At 45.7% G+C, this 19,674-nt stretch overlaps 1 protein-coding gene across 9 annotated transcripts in view; it reads right to left on the minus strand.

Moving 5' to 3' along the window:
- Positions 1 to 19,674, minus strand: part of XYLB (xylulokinase) — a 114,746-nt gene that overhangs the window by 63,232 nt on the left and 31,840 nt on the right. For all 9 annotated transcript variants that reach the window (XM_079946881.1, XM_079946884.1, XM_079946878.1 and 6 more), the window contains 6 exons: positions 19,088 to 19,169; positions 18,353 to 18,393; positions 16,661 to 16,776; positions 15,736 to 15,851; positions 15,122 to 15,195; positions 13,219 to 13,315 (listed from right to left, as the gene is read on the minus strand). In XM_079946881.1, the coding sequence (XP_079803007.1) occupies positions 13,219 to 13,315; positions 15,122 to 15,195; positions 15,736 to 15,851; positions 16,661 to 16,776; positions 18,353 to 18,393; positions 19,088 to 19,169 (526 nt within the window). The remainder of the gene's footprint in view (positions 1 to 13,218; positions 13,316 to 15,121; positions 15,196 to 15,735; positions 15,852 to 16,660; positions 16,777 to 18,352; positions 18,394 to 19,087; positions 19,170 to 19,674) is intronic.

The following is a 19,674-nucleotide window of genomic DNA, read 5'->3' on the forward strand; positions in this document are numbered from 1 at the left end:
CACCTGCAAATGTGTCCACCTTCCCCTCCTGAGTCACTTCAGTGATGTGTGCAATAGAAATACTTTTTCCACCCTTTCAGTTTTAATGGAAGCAATCTGGGCATGAGGATCGTGTGGGCCTTCATCCCAAATGCTCCACTCCCCCTAGCAAAAGCAAAGAAGGGCTTTCTAAAAGCACAGTGCCAGTGTAAAATCTAGAGCAAGTAGACGCATCCTGTATGTGTTTCCTCTCACGTGTATTGCGTGTTTGAAAATTCTGGGCTCTCTCTTGGAAGCTAGGCCATGCTGCAGATTTCATACATTATTTCGTGTTATTTAGCGTGCATCTTGCTGGTATCCCATAATAGGTAAGCTCTTCCAGGAATTTCTCTCTAGCAAAAATGAATGGAGGATATGCACAGTCCCCGTTCATTTGAATGGATTAAACATATAAGTGGGCTTCTGACAAAGGAACCCTTTTCACAACATGTAAAATAATTTGTCCATCACTAGGTATGCAATGCGGCCTTTCTAAAATATGATCAAAAGGCAGTCAAAATAGCAACCAAAAGAAAACACAATAAACTCTTTTCTCACCATCAACAAATCCATCTTCTTACCCCTCACTATCCTTGCCAAAAAAAATGGATTGCCAAATTTTGGGTTCTAAACTCCTTGAGGCAGTTGGTTGTCTTTTGTACTTCAGTTATTCTCTAATGCCATGAACATAGAAATAATAAGAATTAATGTTCATATTTTCTGCTTGAGCTCCAGTTCCTTTACATGACCAATAAGAGTTAAAAAATAAATAAATCCCTGGCTGAATTCTTGCATGCAAAAATGTCTCATGCATGTAATCCACTTTTATTGCTCATTAGAGGTGTTAAACATGAATTAAACTGAGTTTGTTGTATCCTTAGGCTAGACTTCACTCTGTAACCTTCTGCATGTTGCACTCTGCTCAGAAAACCGGCAACGTGCAAAAGAACCTTTCTGCAAATCACTGCTATGAAGCCAAACGCTGGCCAGTCCTGAATGGCAGCCATTGTTATCGCCAGACAATGCGGTCAAATGAGTTGGGGCAGTGAAGTCCCACAAGTTCAATGGAACAAATGGATCCACTGCTACTTTCCATAGCTTTTTTTCACCCTATAAGTCTGCAATCCTAATGCCATTCATCCAGGAGTAAGCCCCATTGAACTCAGTGGAAATTCATTCTGAGCAGACATGGTTAGCTTTTTGGTTGGAATGGCAAGGGGGATTTGCTTGCCACTGTGCTCTGCCCCAGATCTCCCTCTGCTGAACCAGTCAGATCAGGCCCTTTATAAGATAATGGCATTAGCTGGCCAGTTAAGTACCACCCTTTACATGTTCAAAAAGGCTGCTCTGTTGCCACAGAGACTAATGAGAGTAGCCCTCCTTCTCACTCCCCGCACCTAGTCAGAAATAACATTGCTTTGTAAAGATGGAGAACAATAGGATAATGTAATGGTTCTAGGGGGTTGCTCGTGAGTAAGCTGGCGCCACACCTGGCTGAGTTACCTGGGTGAACCCTTTCTGTCCGGACAGCCACCCATCCGTGGCTGTCTCAATCGCTGGCAGAGTTGGCGCCACACCTGGCTGAGTTACCTGGGTGAACCCTTTCTGTCCGGACACCCACCCATCCGTGGCTGTCTCAATCGCTGGCAGACTCCGTCAGTGGGCGTTTCTTGAACTTCTTCCAGCAAAGAAGTTCTTTGACGCCCAGTCTCCTCCTACTCTCCCTGCGCGGAAGTCTTCTGCGCAGGGAGCGTGTGGGCAGCGGAGGACCTGTGCTCTCCCCGCTGGTCTCCGGCGAGGAGTCCTGGAGCCTTCTCTCCGATTCCCCCATCTGCCCCCCTCCTCCACTGGTGCTACGCTGATTTCCTTCCCCAGCGGATGGGCTGCCTCCCTCCCTACTGGGACCCTCTCCGGCATCCCTCTGGAGCCTTCCCTCCGCCTCTGGCTCCGATGGCAGTTCCCTGACAGATAAGTGGGGCTGTGTGCAAGAGAGAGAGAGTTTTGACTGGTGCTGGAAGCTGGATACACCGTGGCTTGTCTTGCTCTGTGATGGACCCAAAGCTATGGCTTGGGGATCTCTCTGGAAAGCAAGATCTCTTGGGCTGTTAACACTGTGAGCCCTTCTATCCTATGCTCAGATACAGTGGTACCTCGGGTTACAGATGCTTCAGGTTACAGACACTTCAGGTTACGTAGAAATTGTACCTCGGGTTAAGAACTTTGCTTCAGGATGAGAACAGAAATTGTGTGGCGGTGGTACAGAGGAAGCCCCATTAGCTAAAGTGGTACCTCAGGTTAAGAACAGTTTCAGGTTAAGAACGGACCTCCAGAACGAATTAAGTTCTTAACCCGAGGTACCACTGTATGTGTAAATAAAACTTCATATCCTAGACACCAGTTTCTACTGAGCATCCCTGGAGTCTCTTGGCACCCAGGTTGGGGTACACATTATTTCTGCCTGAACTGTGCAAAGAGTGGGGTTATTGCCCCACTCAATGACCATTGTCATGTTGTTCTTAAAACCTGCTCATTCTGCCAAGAGATGGCTTAAGCACTTGTCTGTGTGTGTTTTCTGAAGAGTTATACCGTATTCTGCATTTCTTTTCTTCCTTTTTAAAATACAGAACAAACTCAAGGCCATGAACAATTTGAATAGGTTTATATATATATATATATATATATATATATATATATATATATATATATATAAATGTAAATTTCCACCTGTGTACCACTTTCCTTTTTGTCTGTTTTCAACACAACAGCAGGTGTCAGACATGATAGCTGGTGTCAAGCTTAAGGAACACAATGAGAACTCGGAGCAAAGAATGGCAAGAGGGAAGCTGGCAACCAGGGCAACATCTCAGCATTGATTGTCTTTGAGAACTGCAAGTCCCTCTGGGCAAAACGAAAAAGAAAAAGCCATCGATTTAATCTGTATGCAATTACAGAGTGGCCTCCTTGCAGAGCTCTTCACCTCATCCAAGGAGGAACAACATTAGTTACGACACAGGTAGCCATAACTCTTCAGCAGTGAACACAACAAAAGGTGACAGAAAGGGGTTTTGACAGGTTGTTGCTCACATTTAAGCACAGCTCTTAAAAATGTGAAACGGGGACCAGAATCAGCTGCACAGGCTGCATCAGCTGCAAAAGAGGCAGCTCTGCAAAGATTTTCATGTGGGCACATAGAAGGCAGAATAATTTTCTGCTGCTCCAGAGGATCAGACTAGATCTAATTTGGGTGATCAGATGCAAAGGAGGATCAGGGCTCCTCCACCTTTAATAGATGTTCAGAAGACAGAATTCCAGCAAGTGTAGTTTGCCATGCAAGCAAGACCGGGGGTGGGGGGTTTCCCTGAGAAAACATCGAATCTGGCAACACATCTTTGTTGTTTAGTCGTTTAGTCGTGTCCGACTCTTCGTGACCCCATGGACCAGAGCACGCCAGGCACTTCTGTCTTCCACTGCCTCCCGCAGTTTAGTCAAACCATGCTGGTAGCTTTGAGAAGACTGTCCAACAATCTGGTCCTCTGTCGTCCCCTTCTCCTTGTGCCCTCCATCTTTCCCAACATCAGGGTCTTTTCCAGGGAGTCTTATCTTCTCATGAGGTGGCCAAAGTATTGGAGCCTCAGTTTCAGGATCTGTCCTTCCAGTGAGCACTCAGGGCTGATTTCCTTAAGGATGGATGCGTTTGATCTTCTTGCAGTCCATGGGACTCTCAAGAGTCTCCTCCAGCACCATAATTCAAAAGCATCAATTCTTTGGCGATCAGCCTTCTTTATGGTCCAGCTCTCACTTCCATACATCACTACTGGGAAAAGGTTGGGTGGAAATCATGGTCTAGATCAGGAGTGAAGAACTTGCCCCTCCCCAACTCTTAAAGAATTCAAAAGTGAAATTGCTAGTATTCTAACATAATTATGTAACTTGTCCCTAAAATCAGCCCCCACATCCAAGGACTAGAAAGTGGCCAATGTAACACCTCTTTTTTTTTTTTTTAAGGAATACAGAGGGAATCCAGAAAATTATGTCTCTTGTGGGAAAACTGGTGGAAAGCATTATTAAACCCAGGAGTACCTAGCATATAGGAATACAAATTTTGCTGAAGCATGATCAGCATGGCTTCTGCAAGGTTAAGTACTATCTCACTTTCAGAGTTCTTTGAGAGTGTCAGAAAGCATCTAGCTAGAGGTGATCCAGTCGAACTGGTTAGGAAACTGGAAGCCAAGAGTAGGAATAAAAGTACAGTTCTTCCAATGCAGGGATGTAGAAAGTGGAGAGCTTCCAAGGGTTGGTTTGGGGATTTGTGCTTTTCAACATATTCACAATGATTTAGGGTTGGGGTGAGTAATAAGGTTACCACAGTTGCTGATGATACCACATTGTTCAGAGTGACTGGAACAAAAAGGGATTGCGTGGAGCTCCAAAAGGATTTCTCCAAACTCAGTGAATGTACAGTAAAATGGCAAATGAAACTCAGTGTAAAAAGGTAAAGGGACCCCTGACCATTAGGTCCAGTCATGGCCGACTCTGGGGTTGCAGCGCTCATCTCGCTTTATTGGCCGAGGGAGCCGGCGTACAGCTTCCGGGTCATGTGGCTAGCATGACTAAGCCGCTTCTGATGAACCAGAGCAGTGCACGGAAACGCCGTTTACCTTCCCGCCAGAGCGGTACCTCTTTATCTGCTTGCATTTGACGTGCTTTTGAACTGCTAGGTTGGTAGGAGCTGGGACCAAACAACGGGAGCTCACCCTGTCGCGGGGATTTGAACCGCCAACCTTCTGATCGGCAAGCCCTAGGCTCAGTTGTTTAGACCACAGTGCCGCTTCTGGCAAACCAGCCACTTCTGGCAAACCAGAGCAGCGCATGGAAATGCCGTTTACCTTCCCGCTGGAGCGGTACCTATTTATCTACTTGCACTTTGACATGCTTTCGAACTGCTAGGTTGGCAGGAGCAGGGACCGAGCAACGGGCGCTCACCCCATCGCGGGGATTCGAACTGCCAACCTTCTGATCGGCGAGTCCTAGGCCCTGTGGTTTAACCCACAGCGCCACCCGCGTCCTCAATGTACATTGAGGCAAAAAAAAATTCCTAATTTCACAGACATACAAATGGATGTCACCACCAGGGAATTAAGGTACTAGCTTTTTACCCGGTTCAGGCTCCCCTGGCTCCCTATTTATGGAAATATGTTTTCTTAACTGCCTGCATAAACCTGGCAGCATAGAAAAGTGTTTGGCATGAGAATATGAGCATGAGAATATGGTCAGAGATTCTCTCTCTCTCCTGAAAGCAAAGGGAAACGTGGTGGTTCAGGGAGAAAAACTGCAGAAAGATTTCAGTTTGGTAGCCACACAGAATCTTCTGTCCTGGATGAGGGATCTGTGTACTCATGGAAACTAAAAAGGGAAAAGGGAAAGGAAGATGATTCTCGATAGTAAGGAAATTCATTTAGAGAACAGCCGGGCGGTAGTTTTACAAAGAAGTCCCTATCAAATCTTGCACTGGAAGCCACTATGATTGCCATTGCTATCAGTTGTGAGTTTTGAAGTGCTGCCAAATCAACAGCCCTAAAGAGTGATAAAGCAGAATCATTATCTATGGCTTGATGCCTCTCAAATGTCAAGAGCCCCCTGACAACTAATCTAGCGGCCCCGACTGCTTACACTTCAGGGTGTTGTTCAAATGTTGGTTCCATGAAACGAGATAAGAAGTCACTGTTGCGTTGTTTCCAGAGAATAAGAACGCAAAATAGACCGAGATGGTATCCACTGTTGAAGCAGCTTCTGTTGACACAGCAAGAGTTTGCAGGCTTTTCTGAATTACAGAGACATTTTTCTCTCATGGACAGTGGAAAGGTAATGAAGTTTCCAACTGCCAGGGCTCCTGACTGGAAGAGGGCCGAACACCAAGACATCAGCCTTGGGAAGGCAAAGCAAGAGAGGCACTATGTAGATGGGTGGATGGACAGGCAGGCGAGAAGCCTGGAAGCAGCTGGTTTAGTCTGTCAGCAGTTTTGCAGAGACTGGTTACTCAGGCTTGAGGAGCCAGGCCAATGTCTACAGACTGAAACTCCTCATGTCACCTGGCAATCCCTGCCTTTGCAAACTGCAGTACCTCCTTCTGGCCACCTACACTGGTGGCGCACAAGTGCAATGTTCACCAATAATAATAATAATAATAATAATAATAATAATAATAATTTATTTATACCCCGCCCATCTGGCTGAGTTTCCCCAGGCACTCTGGGCAGCTCCCAATCAAGTGTTAAAAACAGTACAACGTTAAATATTAAAAACTTCCCTGAACAGGGCTGCCTTCAGATGTCTTTTGAATGTCAGGTAGTTGTTTATCTCTTTGACATCTGATGGGAGGGTGTTCCACAGGGCGGGCGCCACTACCGAGAAGGCCCTCTGTCTGGTTCCCTGTAACCTCACTTCTCGCAATGAGGGAACTGCCAGAAGGCCCTCGGAGCTGGACCTCAGTGTCTGGGCTGAACGATGTGGGTGGAGACGCTCCTTCAGGTATACAGGGCTGAGGCCATTTAGGGCTTTAAAGGTCAGCACCAACACTTTGAATCGTGCTCGGAAACGTACTGGGAGCCAATGCAGATCTCTCAGAACCGGTGTTATGTGGTCCCGGCGGCCTCTCCCAGTCACCAGTCTAGCTGCTGCATTCTGGATTACCAACAGCTCCCTCTTCTGGTATACTGCCAGAGTGGCGCAGAGTGCAAGGCATGGATATGTCTGCCAGAGTCCTCCGCTCAGGCTCCCAGAGCCAGAAACAAGATGGTGCTGGTGATGCCAACCTTCAAATCCTAGTTACCTTTAGATTTAGGTTAAAGACCAAATTTAAAAGGCATATGTGTTAGGTCCTGAGCCATTCTCAGGCTTCACATATTTCTGGTCCAAAGACCAAGCTTCTGTATCCTTGGGTCCATTGCCACTACTGTACTGTCACGCGATATGAAGCCACAGGGCTGATCTCACCATGCGCAGCTTTCACATGGGCTTTGCCTGCATTGTGCAATCATCCATTTTGGTGTCTGGTAGACAACGAAGGCTCTTGGAAATCTCAGCTTTCTTTTCTTTCTTTTTCCCCAAAAACAACAACAATAAAGCAATTATCTGGGCCTTATAGCTTCCGAGATAAGCCTGAAAATATGTGGGCAGCATCTCACGGAAACTGAGAGGTGGGCTGAGCAAAATCGCAGTCAAGAGGTGGGTCTCCTGTAACGTGGGTGTAAAAGCTCCACGACTCTTTGTCGGGACAAATAGAATAAATTATGCAAAACAAGCAAAAGACGACATATTTGCATAAGATATTCAGGATGCAAAATTTTCTCTGCATAGATACTGGGTTGCCTTGGTGAGGTTTTGTTTTTTTTAAAAAAAAGTGAGCTCCCACAATGGATTGAGCTGCGAGAACTTTTGAAAAACTCAAGCACAGAGAAGAGACAGGGCCACAGGCCATATATAGATACCAGTTGCCTAATTGCAAAACTGAGACACTCATTTTGCAAAACGGGAGGTGGGGGGCAATTAGTTTATGTGGGGGAAATGGGAAGTTGGGGGGAATGAACTACAAATTGTTCCCTTTACCACCACAGAGTGTATAAATAATAAAGGGCTGTGTTTGCTTTTTTTCTTTCTTTGTCTTCCTTATTTCTTTTTCTTTTTCTTTTATTCTTTCTTTGCTTCCCACCCCTTAAGTCAACAACCCTTAACAGGATACAGGGCGTTCCTAGAGGGTTTTCCTTGAAATTTGATTAAAACACATACAGAAGAACACAGGAACTGAAAAAACACCATAAGTTCTACATCATGCCAGGAAACCTGCACTAAACTTTTGTCACATAGTCCAACAGGAGTCTTTGTAACAGAAGGGAGGGCTGAGTCAGATAAAATTAATCTAATTGTTAAGATAAAACTGCCATGAGGTGGGATCGACTGCCCTCTCCTGGAGAGAGAGAACAAAATCAGGTTTTTTTTAGATGAGCTTGTGAGAAACTGTGTGCAGTGTTTTTTGGATTCTATTCCTATAGCAATGAGTAATAATATTTAGATTTTAAAACTGCACATGTCTGCTTGGAAGAAAGATACAGCAACCCTTGTCTGTCACCCTGTAATGTATATACTATGTTTTTGTATATTCTGTAAACTGCCCATAGTGGCTGGGGAAACCAAACCAGATGGGCAGGGTATAAACAATAAAAAATATTATTATTATTACCTGAAACAAAACTCCTAAATATTTTTGTTTTTACTTCTTCAAACTTCAGGACTCCCCCCCCCCCAAATCTGTTAATGGCTCCCTCTTCTGCATAGGGGGTGCAATTTTGGCTACATTAAAAATGGCACTAATATTTGAACATCAGAAATAGAAGGAATGCTTCTTGAGCACTAGAGATTAATTATTTCTCCAGTGCTGCTGCTCAAGGCTCAGGCAGTCTCGGTGTTGCAGACTGCCTTCCATCAGCTCTGGCTGGTGGCCTAGCTGCCCCCTCTCAGGGCAGGGATAACCTAACTTCTGCCATCTAGGCTTTGCTAACCTCTAGGTTTGATTACTGCAACACGTTATACAGTGGTACCTCAGGTTAAGAACTTAATTTGTTCTGGAGGTCTGTTCTTAACCTGAAACCTCTTAACCTGAGGTACCACTTTAGCTAATGGGGCCTCCCGCCACCGCCGCGTGATTTCTGTTCTCATCCTGAAGCAAAGTTCTTAACCTGAGGTACTATTTCTGGGTTAGCGGAATCTGTAACCTGAAGTGTCTGTAACCTGAAGCGTCTGTAATCCGAGGTACCACTGTACATAGCGCTGCCTCTGAAGATGGTTCGGAAACTTCAGCTAGTGCAGAATTCGGCAGCCCAGTTGCTCTCCAGGGCAACACCATTTGAGCATATTACCCCGATCCTGTCTCTCCCTGTATGAACCAACCCAGACCCTGCAATCATCATATGAGGCCCTTCTTTGTGTGCCTCCTCCATGAGAAGTCCGGAGGGTGTCAACACAATAAAAGGCCTTTTCTGTGATGGTTCCCCACTTGCTGAATGCTCTCCCTAGGGAGAATCACCTGGTGCCTTTGATACATAGAATGATGTGCCAGACAAAACCATTCCTCGTCTCCCAGGCTTTTGGTAATTAAACAATCTATGGCCTTTTATACTGGAGGTGCGTGTTTATTGTTTTTGTTTGTTGCTATGCTATGTTTACTCCCTGTAAATAAAACTGTTATGTACTGAAGTTCTCACCCTGGGCCAGCAGGGGGATACTGTAGATAGTTTTCACTCAGGTCCACATATGCAAATAAGGGATTGAAAGTGACGTTCAGTGACTGGATAGTTACAGAAAATGGTTACTGTTGCGTTCTAGTGGAGCTCTATATAAGCAGGCTGGCTGAACCCTTCAGTTCAGTTCTGTTCTGGCCTGTGAATAAACAAGAGCTGTTTGAAGAATCGCTGTGTCGTCTGATATGTTCACCCACAACTTAACAAAAACCCTTAAGAATTGGGGTTATAATATACAGTCGCACCTTAGCTCCTGAACGCCTTGGTACTTGGAGCTTCCCGTAGCCAATCAGAAGCCGCGCCTTGGTTTCTGAACGTTTTGGAAGTCAAACTGACTTCCGGAACGGATTCTGTTCGACTTCCGAGGTACGAGTGCACATTGATATCTCAGTTCAGCTGCAAGAATCAAGCATACAGCTAGCACAGCAGCAGAAGGGGCTGCATCACTCACAGGCCTCTATGGCTAGGTCACTTCAGAAAAGCAGAATGAGGAGGGGGGCATCTGCCAGACTGGCTCCACCACCATGCTGACTTCACCACTACCATACCCCGCTCCATCCCAGTGATTCAGCCAGAGGTATATCAGGTGAGCAGCGCAAACCCATCCCACTGCCTGCTGCTGTAGCTACCATTTTTTAGCTTGCGAAGCGTTAGCCTCTATGGATACAATCAACCGAGAATTCTCCCCTAAAACGAATAAGAGCAACACAACATCAGAGCAGTTGCATTCCTGTAGCAGTCCCATTCATTTCCATCAGGCATGCTAAGGAGAACTTCGTGGTGAATTGTGCCCTAAGTCCATTTCAGCAGATGCTGCCACTGAGAACAAAGAAAAGGCCTGAAGAAAGACCACTCCTTTCACTTTTTTTTTGCTATGCATTCACAAAGGAACCGCCAGTGACTGAACACAGATCTAAGGATAAAGCCACAGTAAGAACGAGAATTTAGGAAAATATCAAACACACCAGTTTCACTTTTTAATGCTTGACGTTATACTATGTGATAGCAAGACACAGGCACGCGTAGAGTTTTACAAAAGCCAACATTTCATCTTAATTGCAAGAGACCTGGGCTTCATGCAAATCTATATGCACATTTTGGAGACGACAAACACCAAATTAGCAGATGTTTCCAGACTGGAGAGCAGGCTTGAAAACAAGCTCTCTTTCCAACAGAGCAACCTTGATTGTTTTCACAAAGGTATGATTTCAGGCAAACATGAAACGTGAGGCACAAGCATCACTTAACAGCAGACGTTGCCACAACAGAAACTAGAGCACAGGAACTGAGCCTCTGTTTCCAGGAGTCAAATACTAAATTATAAAGTGCACTTTTCCCCAACTACAGTGTTATGTACTGAGTTGAATAGGATCCAAAATGCAGCAGTCTGATTGGTCCTAGAACAATAGGATCCAGAATGCAGCAGTCTGATTGGTCCGCAGGAGCCACCCAATCCAACTCTGGGAGGAAGTGAATCCGCAACCTGATTGGCCTACAGGAGAATCCCAGAAATAGCCAATCACGTGGGGCCCATGGTGTAAATAATGTATATTAAGCAGACATTTCGGGGGAACTTCCATTCCTCACTACTCTGAGCTGAATAAAGAGCATGAAATCCACACTCGACTCTGAGTATATTTCATACAGATATTAGAAGCAATAACAGCATGGATCGCTTTCCCCTAAAACTGCTTCCCCAGTGGTGCCTGCTGCAATGCCCCCTACTGCTTAAAACATGGATTTCTCTGAAGGTGGAAAGATAGGATTTGAGGGAGGAGGCCTTTAGTCTAACCTTCCCCCCTAGCTTTCCATGTGCAGAGATGCGTAGCACTGGGGAGCATTCATTCATGAACTCCACTCGCACTCGCTACCGGCAGTCTAAACCAATATGGTCCAAGAAGACCCCAGACTTTATTATTATTTTTTCTGCACTTTCAAATCTGCTCAGAAACATAACAGTCGTTTGTTACTTGCCGATCGCCATACAAAGAGTCAATAGAAGACCCAAGAATCAATCAGCTCAGGGCACACAGATACCCTCGCCAGCTTGGCAGCGCAAGAGTGACTCCGACCCCTTCCCTTCTGGCAAGCACACAGCAAGAGCCCCCTGTGGAGTGCTGGGGCCATGTGGCACCATGTGGCACTGGCGAGAGCCAGTGTGGTGTAGTGGTTAAGAGTGGTAGACTCGTAATCTGGTGAACCGGGTTCGATTCCCCGCTCCTTCACATGCAGCTGCTGGGTGACCTTGGGCTAGTCACACTTCTCCAAAGTCTCCCAGCCTCAGTCACCTCACAGAGTGTTTGCTGTGGGGGAGGAAGGGAAAGGAAATTGTTAGCCGCTTTGGGACTCCTTAGGGTAGTGATAAAGTGGGATATCAAATCCAAACTACTCTTTGCCTTTGTCCAAGGGAAGGGAACCAGAGGCTGGCCTCGGGGGACAGGCCAGTGTTGTCCATAGGCGGTGGTGGCGGCAGCTTCCGCGTTTGGTGGCAGCCTTAGAAATTGCCCCAGAACCAGGATCAAAAGGAAGGAGATGCAGAAGCCACTGTTGTTGCTCCTGCTCAACCTCATGACTGGCAGATCTAGCAAGGCCAACAGTGTTGATGGGCCCTTCAAGCGGTGGCGGCAGCCCAAACGGAACCAGCAGTCCAATCAGAACAAGCCAGCGAGCCTGAGCAGCGCCACCAATCCCTACAGCCGCTGCACAGCTGGTGGCATCCTTGCCAAAGTTAGTTGCCGCTGGTAGCAAGGCTGCCCCTGTTGAAGTAACGACTGCTGGAGCTTCTCTGGGGACAGAGTGGTTTGCCACTGCCAAAGCAAGCAGGCTCCTCTGGTGCCATCAGCTCCGGTGGCTTATAGGCTCGGCTCAACCTCAGCCTCCTGTTAGACATCCATGGCTCCCCCTCGCCTCCTCGGAACAATGCCAAAATCAAGGAAATGAAGGCACTCATTCCAGATGGCTCTGGAAGGTTTGAAGAAGCCAAACACGTTTAGACCTCAAGCGCATAGTGATTTCCTACTTTTGGTTCAGCTCCTGCAACAAAGCACCCTTCCTTTCACTGACAAGCCGGGTGTGGCGTTTGCCTCCTAGGATGGGTCATAAGGAAGGGTTAAAATAGTGTGATGTGATTGGCCAGTGAGAATGCAAGGGGGGAATAAAAGTTACGAGTGGGAGGTTTTGAAAGTCAGTTGAGTTGAGTTGAGGTTTGGGAGTTGAAGAAGGAAGAGGGAGGAATAGGAAGTGGGTTGGTAGAGTTGTATTGTGAGAGAGTGAGAGGAATTGTTAGGTGGAGTCAGTTGGAATAATCAGTTTGGAGTTGTTAGGAACTAAGAATAAGAAACTAACAAGAGAAAAATCAACTGAAATCATAAGCTTGTTCCTGCATGGTGGCAGCGGAAAAAGCAATCGCAGTGGCGGCACAGGGTCAATAGAACGTCAAACGTCTGGGGGCCCTGTGTGTGATCGCCACACTTAGCGCAATGCACAAAGAGCCAGAATGTAGCTATCAGTCACCCACAACTTCCAGGGACACCGATGTAATCACACAATATGGCGGGGAAGGCTAAAAGGAAGAAGACCACCCAAACTGCACTTTCAACCGTCTGTAGATCCAAGCGATCCACTTTTTCCATTTCAGCACCCCTTCTCTCAGCCAGGATATTTCATTTCAGATCCAGTGTTTAGAAAAGGGAAAACTCTGAGGAAACTCTCTCTAGCCCACACTCAAACTACTGACCCACAGGGACGCTTCAGCATGGCGGGACTCCTCAGAGTTGGGCTGTTGGGCTCTTTTTGATCCAGATCGGTCTGGGGGGATGCAGGAATGTGCGTCTAACTACTCAAACAGGACTTATCAGCTTAATGCAGCATTCTTTTAGCTCTCCTGTCATGCCATAGACACACTCACGGATTGTATATCCCAGCTTTTCAGCATGAATCCTTTTGGCCATGAACTGCCCTTCAATCAAGGCCCGTATCTCCAATTCCTTGGGAAACGTTGAGACCTGTAAAGATAGAGAAGCAGATTAATATCCATGCGTCCAATGCAGTAAGAGAGGCTACTTTAAAACCATGCACACCAAACGTCCAGTTTATGGTGCGTCAAAGTTGCCTTCGCCTTCCAAGAGTAGTCAGAGCTACTTTGCCTTCCCACAGCATCGTGACAACCCCAATTCAGCTCATAATCTTGTTCTAGCTGGCACATTCCTCAGTCCTGAAATCAAGGCATGATGAAATATTTGCAGCGCAACTGCTAACTTAGTTTCTGTATTTTCTTCATATGAAAAGGACCTTTTGAAGCTTGCTTACAGAACGTTTTTGTTGGAGGGGTGGAGTGCAGAAAGCAGTACCCATTAGGTCCAGTCGTGGCCGATTCTGGGGTTGCGGCGCTCATCTCGCTTTACTGGCCGAGGGAGCCGGCGTACAGCTTCCGGGTCATGTGATCAGCATGACTAAGCCACTTCTGGCGAACCAGCAGCACACGGAAACACCGTTTACCTTCCCGCCAGAGTGGTACCTATTTATCTACTTGCACTTTGACATGCTTTCGAACTGCTAGGTGGGCAGGAGCAGGGACCGAGCAACGGGAGCTCACCCTGTCGTGGGGATTCGAACTGCTGACCTTCCGATCGGCAAGTCCTAGGCTCTGTGGTGTAACCCACAGCGCCACCCACGTCCCGCAGAAAGCAGAGCCACAGATAAATTCACCAGCAGAAATTTGTATACCTGCTGCCTGATTAAAACTATCCCTGCGGTGCTGTCACTTCCCTTCATAACAGTGAAATCCTTTGCATCTCTACCCAGAAGCAAGCTCCACTGAGTTCAGTGGGGCTTACTCCCAGGTAAGTGTGCTTGGGATTGCAGCCTAATTCAGTGAGGTGTGGCATCTTTTTCTCTCTGTCCCATGGACACCGTTTAAATAAGGAAGCTTGTATCACAAATATTGACAAACTCCCCCATGGACTGGCACATTGTTTTGTTTTACTGCACTGATGGCTGCAGACCAAAGTTCACACACTAGGAAGCAAGTGAATGTGGTGGGACTTCCTCCCGAGGATCACTGCTAGAAAACAAGTGTTTAAAGTGCTTTGTAACCCTTATTTATGTTCATGAGAAGCCTGTGAGGTTTGTGGTTACTATCTCTTGTTTTAAAAATGGAAAGCTGTGGTACAGACAAGAGTATCTAGCCCAAAGCCATTGCTATTGAAATCAGGGACTGAGGAGGGATTTGAATCAAAATATCCCAGGGACAAAATATCCCAGGAACACGGGTGGTGCTGTGGTCTAAACCACAGAGCTTAGGGCTTGCCGATCGGAAGGTCAGCAGTTTGAATCCCCGCGACGGGGTGAGCTCCCATTGTTCGGTCCCAGCTCCTGCCCACCTAGCAGTTCGAAAGCACAAAGTGCAAGTAGATAAATAGGTACCGCTCTGGCGGGAAGGTAAACGGCGTTTCCGTGTGCTGCTCTGGTTCACCAGAAGCGGCTTAGTCATGATGGCCACATGACCCAGAAGCTGTCTGCAGACAAATGCTGGCTCCCTCAGCCAATAGAGCGAGATGAGCGTGCAACCCCAGAGTCATCTGCAACTGGACCTAACGGTCAGGGGTACCTTGACCTGGACAAACTTGACGTGCCATACATTCTAGGGAACTGAAAAGCTTGATATCTGTTTTGGTTGGTATTGCCTGGTTATGGATTTTGGAACATGCAAAGTTGTGACACGTGTTGAGGAAGGGGTTGTATGTGAAAGTGTTGCCCAGGCTGTAATTCAATTATGCTTCAAGTAACCTTCAAACAAAGATGTCTCTTACTCTGTCGTTGTGTGTGTTGAATCGGTGAATTCCCACGGTCTCCGGTATAATCTCCATCACATCAAAATAAAAGCCTAAATGGAAAGTTAAAAATATTACCACATTTGTGTTTGGTAACAACAATCTTTAACCTAAATATATATATATATTATGACGACAATAAGCAGCAGAATGATTTACACTTTGTGTTTGGGCATTACATGTTCAAGCCTTTACATACTGCTTCCTCTTTCCCTTCCTTCTTCCCTCTCCCTCCTCCCCTCATGTGGTCTGTTTAAATAGATATTTCTTGGTTTCTGGTAAACCATGGTGTTCCATTACATCTTTACCAGTAAACAATGGCATGCACTTGTCCTGGAAGCCAGAGTTATAAACCAGAGTTTGACTGTGACTTGCAAGGGAAGAATCACTGCCTTTTTCTGGCGGTGATTTCTATGTCTCTTCCAGTGGGCTACTGGTAGTCTGCTGAAGCCAGTGTGTCTTATAGCAGTTAACAGAAGATTGTGTTGCTCTTCTGGTAGATGAGCAGGTCATTGATGCAAAAGAGGCCAGTGGAGCAGATGCTAAATTATCTAATCAAACCTTGATACTTCCCTCTTTTCAAAGACACATACCCACATTTCCATCATTTCCAACAGCCGTAGACACAAGCGCTTTGGAAAATTCCTCCCATGATCCTGAGGCAAGCTCATCTCGAATCTTCTCTCTCATCAAAGAACCATTCTTATAACTAAAGTAAATTATAAAACTAAAGTTATAAAATGCCAGTCGAATCTCGCAACAGATCCGATCAAAATTTGAAAGTTACATCATTGTTTCGTTGGGGGTCTGGAAATCATAGCACAACGCAAGTCTTCTGAAATGGAAATCCATTTCCTATGAAATGAAAATCCTATGGAAAAACCTAAGTCCTGTTGAAGCTGGTAGGACTTACTTTTTGCATGTCTGACCTACAAGTTAAAAGAAGTCTGTCTGAAAAGGCTTGTGGGCTCCTGGAATCAAGAGATGCTGTCAGATCCATAAGATCTAATTGTGTAACCAAAGCTTATTTTAGCTGGGGACACATCTCATAAAAAAGAGATCACTGGACCTACTCCAGTGCTCAAATAGAGTAGACAGGATTACAGTGGTGCCCCGCAAAACGGAAAACCCGCTAGACGAAAGGGTTTTCCGTTTTGGAGGTGCTTCGCAAAACGAATTTCCCTATGGGCTTGCTTCGCAAGACGAAAATGTCTTGCGAGTTCCTGCGGTTTTTTTTTCCTCCCCCCCCCCTTTTTCTAAGCCGCTAAGCCGCTTATCAGCTGATCCGCTAAGCCGCTAAGCCGATAAAAGCCGATAAAAGCCGCTAAGCCGCTAATAGCGCTAATCCACTAAGCCATCAATGGGCTTGCTTCGCAAGATGAAAAAAACCGCTAGACGAAGAGAATCGCGGAACGGATTCTTTTCGTCTTGCGAGGCACCACTGTATAGGAAACAGGCCACTGGCCCAACTCCAAATAAACACAGTAATCATACGTGAAACAATATAAACTTTGTTACCACAGCATGGCCATGTAGGCTTGTGAATCAACTGGACTGCAGAGGATGTGACCTTCCAAAGCAGGTTTTGGCTCTTTAATCCAGAGAAATAATGTATCACTAGTGCCAAGGCTAATCTGTGAGAGGAAATAATTGAGGTGTTAGTGCACAACATGCATGGAAAGCAATGCAGAAATTAAATTAAACCCATTTGTTTGTAGTACTAATTATCTTTGAATTACACATTAAGGCAATTTCATTCTTGAGGTATCAGCTTGGCTTGTCACCTTTGCGTGAAGCATAGAGCAGAAGGAACTGAAAGGAAATCTATGGATTTATTAAGGTAAATTCTCACACATGCATAATCATCACTGAACAACTGTGACATACAGTGATGACTTGCTTGCGTGAAACAGCCGCCACAGAATCCCAAGCCTTCCTAGCACCCGACTTCACTCCAAGCCATACCTTTTAACAAAGCTTGTTTATGCATTCAAGCAGAGAGTCGTTTCACTAGGTTGGTTAATCAACTTTCTTTCTACATCATCTCAATCCATTCCGAAAACCTTCTCAACAGAAATGAAATCTACCTCAGACCAGCAAAGGGTAATCAATGCACACTTCCTATGCTTGTTAGGGCACACAATCCAGTCAAAATTAAACATTTTAAGCACCACTGACCTTAATGGAGAAATATTTAAGGACATGCATAACAGGATTCCAATGCTTTTTAAAATTCAGAGGTAAATCCCACTACGTAAGGATTTACCTCAAGGCCACATAACACCGGTCTTGAAAGACCTACATTGGCTCCCAGTATGTTTCCGAGCACAATTCAAAGTGTTGGTGCTGACCTTTAGAGCCCTAAACAGCCTCGGCCCAGTATACCTGAAGGAGCCTCTCCACCCCCATCGTTCAACCCAGACATTTAGGTCCTGCGCCGAGGGCCTTCTGGTGGTTCCCTCACTGCGAGAAGCAAAGTTACAGGGAACCAGGCAGAGGGCCTTCTCGGTAGTGGCGCCCGCCCTGTGGAATGCCCTCCCATCAGATGTCAAAGAAATTAATAACTGCAATCATACCTCGGGTTGAATGTGCTTCAGGTTGAGCACTTTCGGGTTGCGCTTTGTGGCACGTGCGCTCTGAGCATGTTACTTCTGGGTTTCGCCGCTCGCACATGCGCAGACACTCAAAATGATGTCACGCGCATGTGTGGAAGTGGCAAAATGCGACCTGTGCATGCACAGACGCTCCATCGCGTCTTACATTCCATTCAGGATGCGAACGGGGCTCCGGAACGGATCCCGTTCGTATCCCGAGGTATCACTGTATCCGACTTTTAGAAGACATCTGAAAGCAGTCCTGTTTAGGGAAGCTTTTAATATCTGATGAATTATTGTATTTTTATGTTTTCTGGAAGCCACCCAGAGTGGCTGGGGAAACCCAGCCAGATGGGCGGGTATAAATTATTATTATTATTATTATTATTATTATTATTATTATTACATTCCATGGATGTTACTCCCAAGTAACTATGCTAAGGATTGCAGTCTTATCTTCCACTTAAATCAACAGAACCTGAAGGTGATATTTCAAATGTATTTTCAAAATGTGTCAAACACCAAAATGTATAATGCAGAACTGCTGCTCAAGGCAACTACCCCCTACAGCACTGGATTAACAGTATGAGCATAGCATGAATATGTCAACACTTACTGCAATGTCCCCTTCTCTAAGTCTCATTGCTGCCAGGGATGCTGAAAATGCAAGTAAGAGAATCCTGTGAAATTATGAGATTAGCCTTTGTATCAGATGCTAGGACATCCTCCAAAATAGATACAACTGAAAAGGTAAAGGTAAAGGTAAAGGGACCCCTGACCATTAGGTCCAGTCGTGGCCGACTCTGGGGTTGTGGCGCTCATCTTGCTTTATTGGATGAGGGAGCCGATGTACAGCTTCCGGGTCATGTGGCCAGCATGACTAAGCCGCTTCTGGCGAACCAGAGCACGGAAACGCCGTTTACCTTCCTGCTAGAGCGGTACCTATTTATCTACTTGCACTTTGACGTGCTTTTGAACTGCTAGGTTGGCAGGAGTAGGGACCGAGCAACGGGAGCTCACCCCGTCGTGGGGATTCGAACTGCTGACCTTCTAATCAGCAAGTCCTAGGCTCTGTGGTTTAACCCACAGCGCCACTCGGTTCCCAACTGAAAAGATAGGGGCACCTTAATTCCATCAAAATAAATGGGACTGAAGCTGTTAATTGTGCAACTAAGTCCCATTGTTCTTCCTAAGTCTTAAGTTCACCTTTCTTTTTCTGTATGGCTGCAATCCAGGCACAGAAACCATTGCAGCCTCTGTAGAATAATCATAAGGGACCTAGAAAAAATAGACAAGCGATAGAATCATGGAGAGACTCGGAATTCTACCAAGCGAATGTTGACTTTCTTACCTGGATTGTCTCCAGTAAATGCAATGACTTTACAGCCAGAATTAAACCCAAAGCGCTGGATGTAGTAGGGTGAAACACAACCCTAAAATGGGGGGAAAGAGTACAATATGAAAGGTTTTTGGTTTAAGGGTACCATAACCCTTTTGCATCAAACATGTGGCACTTTAAGAAAAACATCTAGCTTCCTCTACAAAGTCTAAGAGAGCACTTCAAAAGATAAATCCAGCAGCCACTGTCTACTATTTTGTTACAGAAGGACTCAAAATTCTACCAGCATTTTTTTTTAACCTAACATTTTTACAGTACACTCGCAAGTACCTGTGCCTGAAATAATCTGCCACATCAGTTTCAAGCAAGAACAAGTAGCCACTTCAAAGCCGATGGCAGACTCTCTTTCACTATAAAATAGTGTTCACACAATACCTGTAGATCACATAACATATACAGCCAAATTTTGCAGCTATCGATTAATTTCTTAGATCCCTTCCAACAATCTAGGCCCCAGGGATCTTGGGAGGAGGGGGAAGCCACAGTAATTTAAATCAGTTTAAATTTGCAGTCAATTGAAAATACAAATAAGTGTAGGA

Source organism: Podarcis cretensis (genome assembly GCF_951804945.1).
Source record: "Podarcis cretensis genome assembly, chromosome: 12".
NCBI classification, from domain to species: Eukaryota; Metazoa; Chordata; class Lepidosauria; order Squamata; family Lacertidae; genus Podarcis; species Podarcis cretensis.